General features: G+C 40.2%; 1 protein-coding gene across 3 annotated transcripts in view; it reads left to right on the top strand.

Moving 5' to 3' along the window:
- Window positions 1-20028, top strand: part of LOC146861238 (sodium channel protein type 2 subunit alpha-like) — a 544972-nt gene that overhangs the window by 271682 nt on the left and 253262 nt on the right. For all 3 annotated transcript variants that reach the window (XM_085645392.1, XM_085645389.1, XM_085645390.1), the window contains one exon: window positions 10162-10225. In XM_085645392.1, coding sequence (XP_085501518.1) covers window positions 10162-10225 — 64 coding nt within the window. The remainder of the gene's footprint in view (window positions 1-10161; window positions 10226-20028) is intronic.

Here is a 20028-nt window from a genome sequence, read left to right on the forward strand (position 1 = left end):
AGTACTGACGATTCAAAAAGTATGTTTTTAAGGGACAGTTCTTCATAACAACAGGCACAATCCTAAAGAGGTTGGCAATATACCTTCAAGATTTTCAAGCATAGGACCACTGATAACAGAAGGAAAGAAATGTACACAAACATTTGTGGCAGTCAAGGATGTGTGCCTAGTTCTGAAAGTTTTCTTCGCTCTTGAAGGGATTGCAAAAATCAGAATATATACACTTATCACGTAAGCATAAACTCTCCCTATCTGTCAAAAAGTGATCAACCTCTGTGGCTCTGACCTCAAACGCACTTAATTTTCAGTTAGCCATATACCAGATCTCGACTATAATGTGGTGTATGTCCTCTGGAATAACAAGACAACCTTCCACAATGATAGCTGGAGAACAACCAACAAATGCTAGCTCTCCATCAGTGGGGTGTGAAGTGGTCACTCTTTCCAAGCAGGTGGTTGTATCCAGTACTTGTGTTAACTCTAAACTTAGATATGCTTTTCTTTCCATTCACCGGGTTCCTTATCTAAAACAGAAGTTAAATACAGAGTAAAGCTCCATAATCGTAGTGACGCTGGCATATGCCAGTCAAATCTAGATGACTTATGTATGTACATTTTTGGTGAACATGTACACATTTTTTTCTCACTACAGTCCACATAGTCTGGCAAGCACAGATTCAGAGCACCATACTGAATTGAGCCTGGAAGACAGACAGACTGTACCCACACATTTCCGACGATTTAGCTTGAGATATTGTGTATTGGACAACCCATTAGTGAATTCCGGAGCCCTTTCATCCATAAATGAAAACACACAAGGATACACACTGAATATTTTAGAATATTTTATAAAATAATTCAGCTCAGTTCTAGTGCATTTTATATGATGCAGCATTATTTCTGAAATAAAAATAATAGTGAATAGAAAAAATGCAAAAGAGGAATAGATTATAAAAATTGGCATCATATCAAATAATTCACATTAGCTGAAATCACTGATTAAATCAAGCCTTTGATAGTGTCAAGGAATCCTTTCTTCTTTAGCCACTAGATTATATATGCATCAGCACCAAAAGTGCTTTAAAACAAGTTTCCTAGATGGTCTTTTAACACACATATCTCTCTCTTATTTCTTAATCAATATTTTTCAATTTACATCCTAGAAAGCAAGTACAGTGTTTGTCTCTAAGATATTGAGCGTGGTCCTGGGAATCAGACAGGGAACAACCAGCAGCATCGGTTCATGACCTTCAGCAAAGTGTCTATCGCCTCAATGCTCGCTCTGGAATTTAAAGATGCTCTCCCCCGTAAAACAGCTTATTTACTGTTCTTGATATCATTATGAAAAGGATAGACCTTTAGGTGGGTGATGTCAAATTTAAATCTTCACCATACATTTGCCTAAACCTATTGTACTCTAAATCATAATGCATAAATACATATGAGCTGTTTATGCACTATCATCCTATATCAAAGCATTGCATGCATATTTATAAATAAATGCAATGAGGAGATCCAAAAAACAAGAATATACACTTAGGTGATACCTATATCATTCAAAATGTACCCTAATTTGTTTGCGAGAGAGCAAAGGTAGATCTTGTGCCAAGATCCTACATGGCTTCAGCTGACAACAATACTGTTGAGAAGTTAGGGTTTAGGACTCAACAGATACCTGAGGATAGGATAGGATAGGATATAAGTTTATAAAGTGCTCGATTGCCATGGCGTCTTGGCGCTGGTGAGCGTGGAAGTGGTGCAATCTGCATTGCGAGGACTGCTGAGGGCGGTAAGCAGATGATTTTCCAAGCAGCCATTGCACATGTTACTTCAAAGATGTATGCACAAGAGAGATTCTGTATGTGCATAACACACCATCCTTAGTCTGCACAAAATTCTTCCCTATCCATTACATTTAGCAGAAGGTGGATTCAAATACTGCTCATTGTAGCTCATGTAGCAATTACTCTGGTTACTTGAGACACCCAAATCAATCGATCTTCTAAAAATAATTTTTAAATATAGTATTAAGAGTTCTGTTAAGAATAGTTCTTCACGTAATTAAACTTGCTCTTCCCTGAAGGTTTAATTAGATCCTCAGAGAATTGATGAGTCCTTCATAGAACCCTAGTCATAGGGCTTCTCTCCGATCTATTTCCTGGAAGATTCCCCCCCTTCTACAGTAACCTCAACAAGACATTTTGGGGTTGTTCAGGTGTTTACTAATAGAGAACTGTACTTCATAGTTTTCAAGGGCAAGAATATCCTCAAAGCAAATGTGTTCTTAATGCCAACAATACCTACATCATTTGATCTAAACCAATATTGTTTTGCCTACATTTTTGCCACAGCTTACCACTGCCCAAAAATAATTCTTCAAACTATGAATAAGATAATCGGAAGACTAATTATTTGCCGAATATTCGCATCTATTCATGTTTCTCATTATAAAGCTTGAAGACCTCTTCATAAGAGGTCAGATTCTCATTCTACTAGATGCTAGGACACTACTGCAAATGTTTTTGTCACAGATGTTTGCAAGGTTTCAAAGTGGAAAACTACTCACACCTTAACAAAATTGCCAGGAATTGCAGTTGACACTAGTCAGTGCTGCAAGTGTTTTCACAAAAGTTAAGCCTCATCCCAGCCTACTAGTACATTACTTAACTGCATTTCAGCCATAATTCATACATGTGAATCTGGACTACCTGTAACTACTGTTGTCCAGCGTTAGTATAATTTATAGACCCATATCTGACCTTTCTCTTTTAATGCGGCTCCTTTTTTCATTTCATTTCTTCAAAGTTTTGAGCTTTGAACACTTCATCTAATTGGTTAATGTTTTGGTCATACAAGATTTGAACTTCAGCTTTGTGTCAGTGCATCCTGTGTCTGGTTGCCTGGGAGATTAGCCCCACTCACCAAGCCCACTCGCAGTGCCTCCCACTACCTAGGACTTTATGAGGATCTGATTTCAAGGCAGTGGATGCACACACCCGGCTCACTGCTAATGTGCCTTATGTGCGCCTCAGGGAAGCCCTTTGTGTCCACCCATTCCTCATCAGCACCAAGCACCAGTTTGCATCCGTTACTCCAGACAATCTTTTCTCACCCTTTGTACATCTGATAAGGTTAGTTCTGATGTCTCTGTTCCCTATCAATACAGGTGGCTGGGGATGCTGCTCCTGACTCTGCCATGCAAACACATTTTTCCCAGTAGCATGCAGGTGTGACAGCCATTTTATTTAGGTCTCCTATCTCCATTTGTATGTAGTTAATGCTTGACTGTTTGCTTATTAATACATGTTCACCAGCACAGCATAATCTGGATGTCCACAAGCTTGTCAACTGATAAACTGCATTTTTTGTGATAAAGTTACCTCTCACAGAACCCTTTCGGTCTGTCATAACAGTCTAGCACCCCATTTGGCTCTATAATTCTACCCCAAAATTAGAAACATAAGCCAGGAGGAAGATGCACAATTATTTTTCAGGCAACTCTAGCAATAGGTTCTTTCCATAGTGTAAATTGCTCATCAATGAATCACTTTTGACAAACGTCTATCCTTTCATATCGATGCCTTTCATTTGGTGTCCTTTGCAGCAATCTTGATTTACCATCCCCAGCCCTTGTTCCAGCTTTGGTGCTGACTTTCCCTCTTTGAGCTACCTTTGTTTTTGTGGTACACTAGCACCTTGATGCTCATGGTGTCAGGTCTTTTTGACATTGGGCATTCAGAAGTCAACCTCCGACTGCAAATTTCCCGTGAAGCCCAAGTTTTTACAGTCCTGGTCTGCCCGAGTAGGGGCAACCCCTTCTGGTAGCCACAATGCTGCTGACACTGGAAAGCATCTAAGTAGATTGTGCCTTCCAGAAGGAGCCCCAGATGAGGAAAAGGCCCTGAGGCAAAAACTTCCTTATGGCAGCAACTACAGGTAGTATGGAACCAAGGAATAACACAACTAAGAGGAGACCAGATGGAGACGCAGAAAGAAGGACAGAATCCACCTTGCAAGAACGCAGGAAGAAACAGGAGTGAGGAAACACCCTCCCTGGATCGAAGAAGTGTTGCATCACAAGGTCAAAAGAATAAGAGACCCTATATGCTACAGGGGCAGGAAGAACCTCCCAGGAAGTTGCAAGTCACCATGATGGATTGGGAAACGGAGCTATAAGCATGAGGGCTTGCCATCTTTGATTGGGTTTCCCAAATATCCCGAATTATTTCCCAGAGAATTCTGGGAAGAAGGACCAGGAAGAACATGGAGACGCTGACACCGTACTCCCAGCTGACTCCCCATGGAGAAGAATGCGGGCACGGGAGATGATATTGGGGGCGCACCGCCATAAGAAAGGTGTTTTAGAGAGCAAATGTGGCGGCTCGCCTGAATCTTCCAGTGTGTTCTCATGCCTCGTGTACCACCTGTTCAGTACAAGAGCGAGGGCTGCTGCGGGCTGGACAACACTGCAACCCAGGGACTTCAACGCATGAGACCTGTCAGCTGATTTACTGAATTGTCCGGACCTGCTAGATCTTAAACATCTTCCTATGATGTCTATCTATATTACAGGCCATATGTTTGATTTGGTGTTTTTATTTTATAAATTCACCACATTTCTAAACCTGTTCCACCCACATGGACTGATCACTTCTGCATTTACATCTCCCTGTCTTGCAAATCTATAGACAGAAATGTAGTGAATTATTCTCTGATCTAACTTATCCCTTGGGCAAAGGTTCACTCCTGAAAAACCTCAGAATGTCCTTATTGAAAAATTATCTATCTTCTATTTTCATTGTATATTGATATTGATAATAGAGTTTACTGTCAGTGGGTCAAGGTCTCTTCTGATGAGATAAGTAATGAAACTCACCCTTCCTCGTCCTGGTTCTCTCATGATATTGTAGTGCATACATGTAGATGTAAAGCACTGCAGAGGGCACAGAGATGTGAATACAGTCCTAATGCTATAGCTTTCTAAAAGTCAGCTCTCCAAAATCATCAGAGCAAAACTCTCTCCTTGTATTATGCAGTTAGATTTGAGTCTGAAGGCAATTTCACTAAGTAATTCTTTAACATTGTTCAAGTAATACGCAGCCCAAAGGCCATGGTGACGAAGTTTAAATCTTCTCAGAACTTGTGTGACTCCCTCTCTGATTTGTTTTTTTTTTTTTAGGACATGATAAAAATCATCAGCTTATATTTTAATTTGACTCCTGTCCTGGGACTGAGATTGGAGTCATGTCTATAACACCCACCAGTGTGCTATTCAAATGCAGCCTTTTCACTTCTGCTAGGGTACAAGGGCCTCCCTCCTCTATTAAAACTTTGATTCCATTTTCATAAAAGCTTGCAAAAAAGGAGAATAACAATTATTACATAGTTAATTCTTGTTTCCATCTTTTTGAGACTGAAACTGCTTTGCCGACTGCTACTGAAGAACTTTGGTACTCTGGATCATGGAGGTAGAGAATCCTTGATGGTGCACTAACCTAGTTCATATCTTTCTTGTCAAACATGTCACAGACTGTTAATATCCCTCGTTTCATTCTAGTTTCAAGCCATTGCCCTCCGGAGTAACTCATTGTTCTTCCCTAAGTCCCACCTTGTTTAATCTGTAAACTACCCATTTGATCTCTCTTAGACATTCCTTCTTCTTCTCTCTTCTCACACAGATGAAACTCAGATTGTCACATCTTTCAGCAGCGTTCTGGGAAATACATCATTTAGATTTATAGTCTGTATATCATCAGTTTTCTCATGGATGAGGCATTACTCTCTGACGCTGAACGGTAACAAAACTGAGGTACTGATCTTTTATGGGCCACCTCCCATGGTCACCCATATTGTGGCTGAGCAAGTCTACTTACCTGCAGTCCCTGTATCCTCTGCTCCATGCTGTCATTCTGGGCTCAGATTCCCATGGTGCTTTCTACTTGATTTTTTTCTTCTGCTGATCCTGAAAGATTTGTTCCTTCGCTTCAAGCAGAGAGCCGTAAAATGGTGGTCCAGGCATTATCACCCAGGTTGGATTATTGTAACCCCCTTTAGCCTGGACTTCCAGTCTATGTGCCACGGATTGTGTAACCTGTTCAAATCATAGCAGCTCATCTCGTTCTAGGCATGCCATCCTTTGCATCTGTTTCAGGTTTCTTTTTTCTACATAGGTCACCAGCGGCTAAACGGTCCATTTCAAGGCTTTTTCCATATGTTACAGAGCTCTTCACGTACCTGGCCCTATTTACCTCCAGCATCTTTTTTATACTCCTGCTTACACTTAGCTACAGCTAACCGTCTTCAGATACAATGATAAAGACAAAATAGTCTTTTGCTCTTTGTTGAACACATACAAACTCACTTGTTTGTGAATATTAATAATCAGTTTGAATCAATGGCTTCGTTATAGTTGTAAATTAAATGGCGCATCCAGTATGGGGGTATAGGAAACGGGAATTCTGTAGATAGACACATATTTTCCCCATAGTATAGGATGAGATAAAAGTGTGTGTTTGTTGCACACACTCCAGTTGATTGTTCTCCATTCAGACAGCCTCCTGAAGTGTCTGTAGTGAACATGGCATATATTGTCTATTCTATCCATTTGCGTAGGTTTGCATGCATGCTCCAATTGCAATTTGCAGAGCATGAAAAAATGCACAAAACTCTGCAAATGTTAACGGGAAGTCTACCATCAGAAGATTTGTAAGTGTGAAGCGTTCTCATGGTGCTTTTCTTTCCTGCTCAATATGGAAGCACTTTTTATAGAGGTGTTAGGGGAAAGGCGGCGCGTCACTGCAGAAAACCATTGAGATTTTTTGCCACCATTTCGAAGTCTAAATACCATGAAGAAATTTGGAAAGATGAGCAGACAATTTGACTTTTTACAATACCTGCATTTAATTGCAAAGGAATCCATCGTTTAACATTGTATCTATTTGATACATACACAATGTTATTATTGTGCAGACATTAGCTTTGCAGAGGATGGGTTACGTTGTCAGTCACATAAATCCCCTATTTATGGATTGAATCCTATACTAAGTGATTTTATAAGGCATTGTTTGTCTCCTTTTAGTCAGTTCAAAGCAGGATATGCTACATAGTTGCGTGAATCCGTTGCCCCTAAACATGCCCACATTCAATCAAAAACGTCTCACTGTATCAAGTGATGTCAAATCTACATAAACATATTTAGCAATTCATCCTATGGTCCAAAATGTCTCTGTCTCTGAAATGATCTGTTTCCATGATTCACGTGTTTTGTGTGTGAGTAAAATGAACCTACTACCAGGAAAGACCAATCTGCAGATTGAAATTGCTTGATTCGCATAATCAGTATTCATTGGACAATTGCACCTGTAGGTCAGTTCTGCTACTCAGACAACCCCCCAGTATGGCAGGTTTTCATCCTCGTAAGTGTAGAGGCAAGAATGAGGAGTTATCTGGGAAAAGATTCTGCTAAGGATGGTGATCACCCACAAATGTATACGTAATTGGCAGTGTATTCATAAACACTTTGCAGCTAGTTGCCAATCCTGGAAATACCTGCATATTTACTAAAAAAACTGTAGTAAAATTAGTAGTGGGGAGGAAAGAGTACACAAAATTTCTTGTGGAAAATATCATTATAAGAAAGAATGTGCTTTTGCACATTTCCACCATGCATGTTCTTGGGATTATTATTGATGCGGAGAACCACTGGATTGGGCATGGAGGATTTTGCAGTATCTCTGTAAATCTGTGAATAGCAAAAGTTAATAAATTACAAATTATGCATAAATCTGATGTATGAATGTATTGTAAATTCTGGTCTATGGCCTTAATTTAACTCCTTATCAAAAGAGCACTTCAGACCTAAATCAAAAAAATGTTTGCCCCAAGAAACACCTCAGTTTTCCTACAAAACAAACACGCTCTGAGGAAATCGATTTCTTTGTGTATAATCCTTTGCGTTGTTTGCTTGAATCACGGTAAATCATTGTGGTTTTCAGAAGCCTCGCATTGCGAATTATTGAGCATGTGTATTAAAGTCATAAAAGAACATCCAATTTCAGGGGTGTGAACAATTGCTATTTTCATCTCTTTGATCCACATGAATAGATTCATTGAAATTGACAGTGTAGCAGAAAAGGGCACAGAGCTCATCTAGCTGATCCATCGCTTTCATTTTGCAAAAACAAGAAATATCTTTCATTTTGCAAAAACAAAAAATCTTAGAGAGGGTCTGATTTATTTGGCTGCGAAAAGAAATTCCTTGGATTGCTGGAGGCAGTGTTAAATCCAGAGGAGATTTCAAGAGTTGTATTTAGTTCACTATAGAATTAGAGTGGTGGAGGAAATTCTGCTGGCTGATTTCATTTACAGTATGGGCTTCTTCCAAATCCTGTATTTAACCTTTTCTCATTTGTGAAAGTATCAGTCGCATTAGTGCTAGGCACATGCTGGATCAAACCTAATTTGAATAGTCTTCAAAAGTACATTATTCACAAAATGTACTTTGTGTCCTTTGCTCCTCACATATTGTAAACATTAATTGGCTAAGCTTTAATGTGCTCATGCATGCAAACACCAGCCTGCATAAATGCTGTTCTCATGCTTTGTCACTTTAAAGCAAAGCATGTTGGATCCACAGCGTAGCTTTTAAGTGAAAAGTGTTAGTTTATAAGGGTTTTACACTTGCAGACAGGGTTTTGGACATTGAATTCCATTGTCAAGCTGGATTAACAAGCTGTGTTCAACTGGTTAAGTAAAGTCAGTAATTGCAAGCGAAACATATCAATAAACATCAGCATTCAAGTTTACCAGTTCCAATTTGCAACTGGAACTGTGTCAATAGCAGTTTGTTAATGATTCACTACTCGATGAGATCGGCTGTATCAAGTGGATGTCACAGGTGTACTCCACTGGATACAGGCGGACTTGCTGGCTCACCGATGTATTCTTAACATGAACACTCTAGACTAGTCCCCAGTACAAAGCAATGTCCTGGGCTCCAGAGAGCCCTCTGGCAGTAGTAGAAGCCCACTGCTTCCTGCCAATGCCTCTCACTGTCATGTGTGAAACTAAGCATGGCTCAATGGGGCTGCACCCAGAATCAAAACACTGTGGACAATACAGACTGGTACCCGGGGCAGACAGGCAAACATCATTGGTTGTGTTTTCTCATACTTCGAAAAGTGCTGACCATGCCAGCACCCGGTGACACAATCATCAAGAACGGACATGGCCAGGGGCCTACAGTACTTCAGAAGTAGTACATTCGGTTTTTTAATGTGACATACATGCATAAATCACACTGACTCCCGTTTGTATGGCTGTCTTGGCCACTCATTGAGTTCTCATCCCACCTGCAACCGAGCAAACTGCATCTGGCCTACACAACACGCACAGAGGCTCATTCAAGCTTAACTTTTGAAAGTCATCCAAATGAGTTTTATCGTGAACAAATGGAAAAAATGCCACCTACTTGTGCAAATAAAAGTCCAATTTGGCAACAGAACTATCATGTAATGTTGTGATTGACAGGGGCGCTGAAGGGTTATTTCTTTAATGGAGACTAAAGGCTGCTGGTAGAGAATGATCCCTTGCCATCCCCAGCAACTGCATCATGTAGCTGCCGCCTGGTGCTCTACATACAAATGAGCGCCAGGCAGCAGCAACGTGTAGGGAGATACAGAGGTCTGTGGGGTGAGGAAGAGGGAAGCTACAGAAAGGCAGCATGAAGAGAGGAAGGTGAGACAAGCACCAAATCCATTAATGGAGTACTTTTACCACATCACTAATTTTAGCTGCAAATGCGCCAACAAATGCACAGATCTGCAAAATGGCTTAGGTTGATCTAAAATATGACTGGCAGCCCATCAAGCTAGTGCCTGAAGGGATCTCATCCTAACAAACCAATGGCTGAAGACGGCCAACTCAAACTTACTCTGACTGTGTTATGTGTTGTGTGGGTTGTCCTGAGCTGGCATGAGGTCTTGCCAGTTAGCTAAGTCTATCTATAGATGTATTTAAATATATGTGCAATAAACACCAGACAGTATGTTCATTTTCTGAAGTAACTACATAGTTTGTTTATTATACAAAAGTAACTTGGCGAAGTGATTGCTGAATATGTTTCTGTTTTATAATTGACTGAACTATGTTTTTGTTTTTCAGGTCGGTTTTATAAGTTGGAAGGCGCCAAGGATCCTATTCTTTGTGGTAACAGTTCAGATGCGGGGTAAGAATAAACTCCATTAAGTATGTATATATAAACCCACTTCTCTGCATTAGATGAAAAATGAAAGCACTTGTACCTTAACAAGAATGTACTGAAGAGCCTTAAGTAAATCTTGCAAGGCTTGCTCACCAGTTCATATATATTTTCCTCATGTGACAAGGAACAATGCATATGGAATTGAAAATTCATCTTTCACCAATAACTTTAGGATTTGTTTTTCAACGAAATCCACAATTTAGGGCAATGAAACTTGTCACGTCGAGCTCCTCAGAGGTTGATTATCTGCGAAGGAGAAATATCCTGGTTAGTCTAATATGATATCTTCTTCACAAGGGCTGTCTGATTACATTGAATCCAGCATATATATATGAGAGCAGTGAATCTGTGGACTTAGCATTCTCCTGATGATAAGCTACCAGAGACCCTACAGACCCCATTCCAGAAAATCCTCCCAGTTATCTCAAAGCATGAAGTAGCTGCTCTTTTTTCAGTATTAAGGTCTGGGTCCCCAGACCTGCAATACTCTTGTCAGAACCTAAAGCCCTTGTTCCTTCTGTTGGTCCAGACATTACCACCTTATTTTTGATAGCAGGAAGAAGTTGTTGGTTAAGCCCTTGCACAAAAAGCCCACTTTGGAGGTGAGTGTAGAGGCTACCTATTGGAATACCTTACTGTTCCTTGCCAAACCTAAGATAGGTGGAAAGTACATGGCCTGCTGGTTATTGAACCACGTTTATGGGGCCAATTTACTGGACTTTTCTCAGCTTTGGCTTGCACCCAGGTATGTGGCTGAAACCTCCTTGATCACAATTCTCCGCGTAAGCTTGATTGCTGCTTACCCAGCGGTTCTCATTCTCCTACATCTTACTTCTACCTCTGACATTGTGTGGGATTCCAACCCGATTCACTGGCTGGCAGCAGTGGGTATGTGTAGAGTGGCTCTGTTTTAGTTTCCCTCCATCCTTTCTGGTCTGAGTCTGTTTTTGATGCTTTTCAATCCAGGCAATCTTGTCTTTTTGGTGGTGTCCCACAGAACTTCACTTTCTGGCTCATCTTAGTCAACATTTACAAGCATCTATTTGGGGTCATCACTAGATGGATTGGCATTCATTTTTTTATTACAACAATAACATCCGCTCTTCCTATGCTCTCAACCTCTCTCAGAGCTTTAGCCTGACCTGTGTTCTTGCCTTTTGGTCATACAGTCCTAGATGAGTATAAGCAAGTTGAAGCACAATATGAATGATGTGCACATCCCTTCTGCCGTAGTGATATCGACTGTCCCCCCTCGAATCCCATGGCCAATAAATCATGAATTCTGTTTTCATTAATTGATGACCTTAGTGGAGAAAGAGAGCCCTGTGACCTCCTTGTATTTTTTCAAATGAGGCTATTGTGGTGGACCCTTTTTTGTATTCTACAGCATCTGCAAGTCCCTGGAGTTGGAGCTACCATTCTGTTGAGATCAACTTAATCCAGTGGGTGCAATGGGAGTCATATGTCTGGGACAGAGAGAGGCTCCAGTTAATCCAGGTCATGGCTCTTAGGCTGGTTTTCAATCTCTGTAAATTTGAATATGTCTCTGATGCCTCCCAGTCCCTCCACTGGTTACCTTTGGTGCTGCAGGCTACTCTCAAAGCTACACGACCAAAAAGCTGCACAACCAGCTAGTTTGCCCTTCTATGATCAGGGATCTACATTTATCCAATCTATGTGTTATGTGCAGTTACCCTCCTTTACCTCACTTTCTTTGATTTGGCTCCCTTTTTCCCTACACAGTCCCCCACTTTAGGTGGCCCCTTACAGTTGGTTGGTCTTTTTCTGTTCTGACCATTCAGATTTGGAAAAGTCTTTTGTTATTCCTCCATCAAATCGTTAATCATGGAAGGCGCTGCAAGTCACTTAAACCTTATTTGTTCTGTGAGCTTTATAGATGTCAGTTTCCTGTTTGCCTCTGACTTCAGTCACTCACTTGTAATCCGTTACATTTCAAATGCACTTCTGAATTTCAAATGCTTGTGTTTGTGAAGTATGGTGAACACATGTCAAGGATTTTACATATTAAAGCACAATTTTCAGGGTTATAGTATTAACACTGTAAAATATGTCATCTATAGAACACACCAAAAGTGAAATAATTAATTACCTTTTGAAACCATTTTTACCCAATATTCCACTGGGACAGAAAGTGCAGTTCAAATGATATAGTTGTGTGTCCTCATGTAACGTAACTGGTGCTATGTAAAGCGCTCTGATACCCGATTTGGGTCAAGTTTGCGCTATATAAAACTCTGTAAAAAAACAATATGGTAAATAATCATCCAATCATATTCAATTATAGGGAGCTTAAATTGCGTATTTATTTCTGTATAATTTCGTGTGTATGCAGAATGTCCCACTAGGGTCATATCCAAGGGACAGGACATACACAGTGTTGTCCAAAGTCAAACACAAACATATTTTGTAAATATATTGATAATTGAATATGTGTCGAACAGCAAAAACAAATGCACATCCATTCAAGATCTGAATATACCACCAAATCCAACACTGGTTCCACATGGAAGAAAGAACCAAATATATAACCTATTCCCTATCTCTAAACCCTCGCCCTACACCCATATATGTAGCAACAGATGCATCACATGATCCACTCTTCCATAACAGCTGTGCAAACATCACACAATGTTTTCAAAAAAATAAGTAAATGCACATCTCCTTATTTATCAGTTTGCCAAATCGAATGTCATCACATTTGGACACCTGCTCATTAATTACGGATTCAAACACTCTTTGAACAAAAAAACACATCTGTACAAACCACATGAGCAGCCCAGCTATGTAAACATAGTTAGTGATTATTGTGTGCATCCATGTGTTCCCTTTTCCATATTCCACGCACACTGAAGGGATATATATTTCCATATTATATAGCCTCTACAATACAGAATTTTCTTAGGTTTTTTATTTTATATTTTTATTTATATCCACTTTATTAACTTGTGACTGTTATTAATTTTGCTAAGCCTCCTGCTGCAATAAATGATTTGATGTATAAATAACAACATTTACATAAAATGCCACATTAGCTATACAAACATAGATGCCACCAAAATCACCTATGCTTTTGTATATTTCAACAACATTAAAAAAATCTGGGGTTGAGAGGAGTAAACATTAAGTTATTCTTTTTTTTTTTTTAAATATGTTTATTAACATTTTCTTAATTACATTACAAAAACATCGTTGAGCAGCGAAACGCGGTAACATATTCTTAGTTTTTAAACTCGGGACACATGCCTATCTCTATAATATTTGTAGAGCCATGCATGTGCAGCACTCACAGAATTCAACTAACTCCCTAACAATCCACACAGACCATATACATATCAATACTACATTTAAAGACTTGCTCTAGTCCCCATTGAATCCAGCACAGACCACTCTCTTTCATAATGATTGCACATACATCTGTATAACATTTAGATAATCCCCCAAATGCCCCAAAAATGGGAAGAGATTATATACGTATAGTAGAATAACTCCTACTTAATTACTGTTACTGACTACAGCAAAAATAGAAATCAATAGAATATATCTATCTATCTATCTATCTATCTATCTATCTATCTATCTATCTATCTATCTATCTATCTATCTATCTATCTATCTATCTATCTATCTATCTATCTATCTATCTATCTATATATCTATATATATTATCTATATATTACCTACTGGCGGTCGCCAGTAGGTAGTTATAGTTAGGACCTATTTTCCATAGGAAATCCGCAACATTCTATTCCCAATAAGTCTGGCGCCGGTTGACGAATCTTTGTGAAATTTTCCAAACTTTTGGCCAGCTCCCTTCTGCTCCTGTCCTGAAAGTTTCGTGGTGATTCGTCAAGCTGGGGCTGAGAAAAAAGGGGGGTCCCAAAACATGTTTTCCCCATGCAATTTCCCATAGGACCTGTTGACGCAGCTACATCCCAAACTGCTGAACGGAATTACACCAAATTTGGCAAAGAGGTAGTCCTTAGTTCAGACTTATGCCTTTTGCATAAATGGTGTAAATCCGTTCAGTAGTTCCTGAGAAAATTAGAGTAAAAAAGATAGATATATCTATGGCCTCGGAGGATCCGCGCACCCTATGCGCACCCTGAGCGCACCCTCTGTGAACCGAGCGCGCACCCTCCCGATCACGCACTGAATGCTAATTGGCTGTCAAGTGTCTGTCTAAATTCGAAACCAGGAACTGTTGGCAGCCATTTTGTGCCTCGGTAGAAGCGAGGCTGATTAAGTAAGGGAAATAAGTGTGGGAAAGATGTAAAGGGGGCAGGGTAGAAATACTCTGACCCTCTAGTGTTGCTTAGGGGGTCCCAGAAAGATCCCCTGGGGACCCCTTTTTAAAAAAATAAAAAAACGTTGAAATGCACGGATCCGGCTGGAAAAAAAAACCCGAAGTGCGGGCTTCCGCACTTCGTTAATAATTAGCCCCCGGGGGGGGCCAAATCCCAGGGGCAAAATCTTTCAAAATGAATGGGGGAGGGGGGCTGCATGGCCCCCCTCCTGGAGCCCTTGAGGGCCCTGGGGACCGCCACCCCCCAGGGCCGGCTCCTACAGTGTCCTGGGGTGCCCACCCCCAGGACACTGTTTTTTGCTATGAGAGGGCGGGAGTTTCCCACCCTCCCATAGCAAACTTTGTTTGGATTTTGAAAGAGAGAGCAGGGAAACCTGTTCTCTCTTTCAAAATCCAAACGATATTGCTTTTCCACACGGGGAGCTGCATGTCAGCAGCTCCCCATGTGGAAAAGCAATGCCGGCTCCCGAAGGATGCTGGGAGCTGGCTGGGACCGTGGGGGCGTTGGGGCTCCCCACACGGTCCCCAACGTTTTTTAATAAACCCCGGGGGATGGGGTCCCCGGGGATAATAAAAATTAGTGATAGGGGCTATATTTTTTTTTACGGTAAAATTAGGAGTCGCGCATCCTAACGCGTTAGGTGCACGGTTTCTCTCGTGTTGGGTGCGCAGTTCCTAACGCGTTGGGTGCGCGGATCCAAGGAAAAAAAACTGAAATTTTTGGGAGATAAACATCAAGCTTAAGTGTTTCGTTCTTGAGTGGCTCTAAAAAGAGCCGTTGTGTTCATTGAGAGTTTTTGGTACTTATACGTAAGTACCTATACAGAGTCTAAAGTTGTTGAGGAAGACTCTGTTTCCTTCATCAGTAAAGTGTACTCCATCTCTCCTATACATCTCTTGCCTATGAAAGCGCAGATTGTTATTGTAAATGGACCCCATTCTATAGTCTCGGAGAAAAGCAGAAACAGATTTATTCACATGTTTCCTAGCTTTCTCAATCTGTGGACAAAAATGATTGGACCAGTTCCATTTCTGCCTTTGGCGTATGTTAGAATACACAAAGGCAGTTTTGGGAAAAAGTGAAATCAATTCTGCAAAGGTGTCCTTGATAAGCATTTCCAGACCTACCCCAGTCAAAGTGCCTAGGTCATTGCCACCACAGTGCACTATTATGAGGTCAGGGTGTTGGATATGCATAAAGGATTTTACCAATGGCATCAATTGGTGCCACTTTAACATTCTCTGTCCAATCCATTTAATGTCTACATTTGGCAAACCTAGGTCTTTGTGAATGCCTTTGTTTTCTGCATACCTTTGGCTCCAGAAAATATAGCTGTGTCCCACAATCCACACTCTAAGCATCTTGAAGGGAGGTCTGGATGCACTCAGATGGTGTCTGTAAATGAAATGGCAGTTTGAAAAGTAAGATTTTTCTAAAATGGTGGCTAAGATGCAGTTTTGAAAAAAGACAAGAAATCATTGGTTGTTTGACAACCTTCTACACTGAAAGGTAGGGTGCATGTTTCTGTTTTTTAAACGCATGATTCTTATTGGTTAACAAAAACTGATTGAAAGGAACATTATATATGATAAGCTGATATGTTGAAAAGTAAAGCACACTTGCTGTTTTGATTAGCAACATTGTGTGCTGAACTTGTGACCTGTGTGCTCAGTTTAGTGTTCCATGACCTGTTTCTATGGTAACAGGCAGAAGGCAGATTGGGGGTAGGGTTCAAATGTATGTCATTTGGAAAGGGTTGAAATGCTTAACCAATAGAAATGTGTGTTAGCTTTTGAATTTAGTTGGGAAAGAATGTGATTTGATGTTTACATGTATATGTGTGGAAAATGAGAGGGAAACTTTGCAATTCTTTGGTTTTGCTGACAGGTGCACAGTACAGAGATTCTGTATAAGAAAATCTGGTGTGTGACTGATATACTTCTTAATCTACAAAACAACTTGAAAGGTGAGTTATTTAATTGTGAGGGGATGTATGTGGTCTATTTTGATTTTATTCAAACTAATGTGTTTCTCCTGCTAAAGTGCAGGGAGTACTTTTTTGTCTACAATCTTATTGACAGTGTGTGTACATGTAGAATCCATTATGTGATAAGCATTTGTGTTTTTCATGTGTTTGCAGACTGTGCTGTTTTAATATTTTGGTACAATTAGAAACCAGTCATTGTTTATGAATTTGCAAAATGAGTCATGTTTCTACACTAAAATGTAGTACTCGTAGATTAAAAAATGTGTTTTGGTATAGTGCAAGGGATAGTGTTGTTGGTCTAGAATCACACAGTGAGTCTGTGTGCATTTAGGAATCATTTTGAGAGAAACATTTTGGTACTAATGTCTAGTAGAACATTTTCTGTATTGTGTGCAATCACCTTAGATATTGTAGACTAGTAAATGTATTTTGTTCAAGGGATAGTTGGCTGTCTACAATCACACTGTGAGTCTGTGTGTATTTGGGTAAGCATTGTGAGAGAAGCATTTGGTAATATCATGTATTTGCTTGCAGATAATTGTTTTAAAACCTGTCATGTTGTCAAGTTATAGTAGCATTAGAAGCCAGTCTTTGCTTATCCATTGATAAAATGAGTCAGGCTTTGACACTAAAGTGCAGTACTGAAATATGTAGATTGTGTGCAGTACCCTTACCCCTTCCAGAATAGTGAATGAGTTTTGGTAAACTCCTAGGGATAGTGTTGCTTGTCTAGAATCACACTGTGAGTTTGTGTGCATTTGGGTAACCATTGTGAGAGAAGCATTTGGTAACATCATGTATTTGCTGACAGATAACTGTTTTAAAACCTGTCATGTTGTCAAGTTTTAGTAGCATTAAAAGCTAGTCTTTGCTTATGCACTGATAAAATGAGTCAGGCTTTGACACTAAAGTGCAGTACTTAAATATGTAGATTGTGTGCAGTCCCCTTACCCCTTCCACAATAGTGAATGAGTTTTGGTAAACTCATAGTGATAGTGTTGCTTGTCTAGAATCACACTGTGAGTCTGTGTGCATTTGGGAACCACTGTGAGAGAAGCATTTGGTAGCATCATGTATTTGCTGACAGATAACTGTTTTAAAACCTGTCATGTTGTCAAGTTTTAGTAGCATTAGAAGCCAGTCATTGCTTATGTATTGATAAAATGAGTCAGGCTTTGACACTAAAGTGCAGGACTGAAATATGTAGATTGTGTGCAGTATCCTTACCCCTTCCAGAGTAATGAATGAGTTTTGGTAAACTCCTAGGATAGTGTTGCTTGTCTAAAATCACAATGTGAGTCTGTGTGCATTTGGGTAAGGATTGTGAGAGAAGCATTTGGTAACATTGTGTATTTGCTGACAGATAACTGTTTTAAAACCGGTCATGTTGTCAAGTTTTAGTAGCATTAGAAGCCAGATTTAGCTTATGCATTGATAAAATGAGTCAGGCTTTGACACTTAATTGCAGTACTGAAATATGTAGATTGTGTGCAGTCCCCTTACCCCTTCCACAGTAGTGAATGAGTTCTGGTAAACTCCTAGGGATAGTGTTGCTTGTCTAGAATCACACTGTGAGTCTGTGTGCATTTGGGAACCACTGTGAGAGAAGCATTTGGGTACTTCATATCTTTGCATACACATAACTGCTTAAAAACCTTTCCTGTTCTCAAGTTTTGGTAGAATTAGAAGGTAGTCATTGCTTATGTATTCACCCAGGAACTGTCCTTGCAATACTGTAAACATTCAGTTAATATCCAAGTAGTAACGGAGTGAGGCAGGCCTTAGCACATGCATTGATTCAAATGTTTATCCACTATGCATGCAGTCCTCTAACCATCTACACAGTTCTCTTTCACACCTTTAATTCCACAGTCAGTATCCATACACTTGCAGCTAACACCCTGTCACTTCCCTTGTACTCCTCTTGTGACCCATTCAGCACCATGTACTAATCCATTCACTGCGCCAAAACCCAAACACTTATAAATTCACCCAGACACTCTCCTTGCAGTACTCTAATCATTCAGTCAGTACCCAAGTACTCATACAGTGAGCCAGGCCTTAGCACATGGACTGCTTCAAACGCCTATCCACTATTCATGTAGGGCCATATGTAGGTAGACTGTGTTTTGCGATTCTCTAATTGCAATTTTTAAGGAATCGCAATTAGAGAATAGCAAAATGCAATGTAGGTAGGATTAGCAATTTTTTTTGCGAATCCCACCCATTCCTTATTTGCGATTCTCTAATTGAGAATCGCAAATAAGGAATACCTTGCCATGCATTCCTATGGGCTAAAAGGCCCATAGGAATGAATAGGAAGACATTCTCAATTTGCGATTCTCAATTAGAGAATCGCAAATTGAGAATGCAATTTCAAGGTTGCAAGGGTGTCAATAGGACACCCTGTTGCACCCCTGAAATTAGCATGGGTGCACATGTGGTGCACATACATGCCCTAAGGGCATGTGTGTGCACCACATTCCACTTTGAAAAATGCAAAAAACTGCATTATTACAAGAAATCGCAAATTACCACCAACCTGTAGTTGGTGGTAATTTGCGATTCCTTAAGGCCAAATAGCACTTTTTTGGAGGTTCCTACATTGCATTTAAGGAATCGCAAAATTTGCGATTCCTTAAATGCAATTGCAAAATAAGGATTCGCAAATTTAGCGATTCCTTATTTTGCATGCAGATTTGCCTTCCTACATTCCACTTAGCAAATTTGCGATCGCAAACGCCGAAATTCGGCGAATTTCAGCGTTTGCGATCGCAAATTTGCTTTCTACATATGGCCCGTAGTCCTCTAACAACCTACACACTTGTCTTTCACACCTTCAATCCCCCAGTCAATATCCATACACTTCCAGGAAACACCCTGACACTGCCTTTGTACTACTCTACTGATCCATTCAGCACCATGTGCTAATCCTTTCAGTGCGCCAAAACCCAAACAATTATAAATTCACCTAGGCAGTGTCTTTGCAGTACTCTAATCATTCAGTCAGTTCCCAAGTGCTCATTCAGTGACCAGGCCTTAGCACATGGACCGCTTCAAACCCCTATCCACTATGCACGTAGTCCTCTAACCATTTACACACTTGTCTTTCATACCTGCGATTCACCAGTCATTATCCATACACTTCCAGCAAACATCCTGCCACTCTCCTTGCACTCCTCTAGTGACTCAATCACCACCATGTACTAATCCATTGACTGCACCAAAACCCAACCATTTATAAATTCACCGAGGCACTCTCCTTGTAGTACTCTAATGATTCAGTTAGTACCCAGGTACTTATGTAGTGAACCCGGACTTAGCACATGGACTACTTCAAACGTCTATCCACTATGCATGCTTGCCTCAAATCACCAATAGAATTGTCTTTCACACCTTCAATTGCCCAGTCAGTAACTATATACTCTCATAAACATCCTGTCACTCCCCTTGCA

This window comes from Triturus cristatus, chromosome 3_1 (assembly GCF_964204655.1).
Source record: "Triturus cristatus chromosome 3_1, aTriCri1.1, whole genome shotgun sequence".
NCBI classification, from domain to species: domain Eukaryota; kingdom Metazoa; phylum Chordata; class Amphibia; order Caudata; family Salamandridae; genus Triturus; species Triturus cristatus.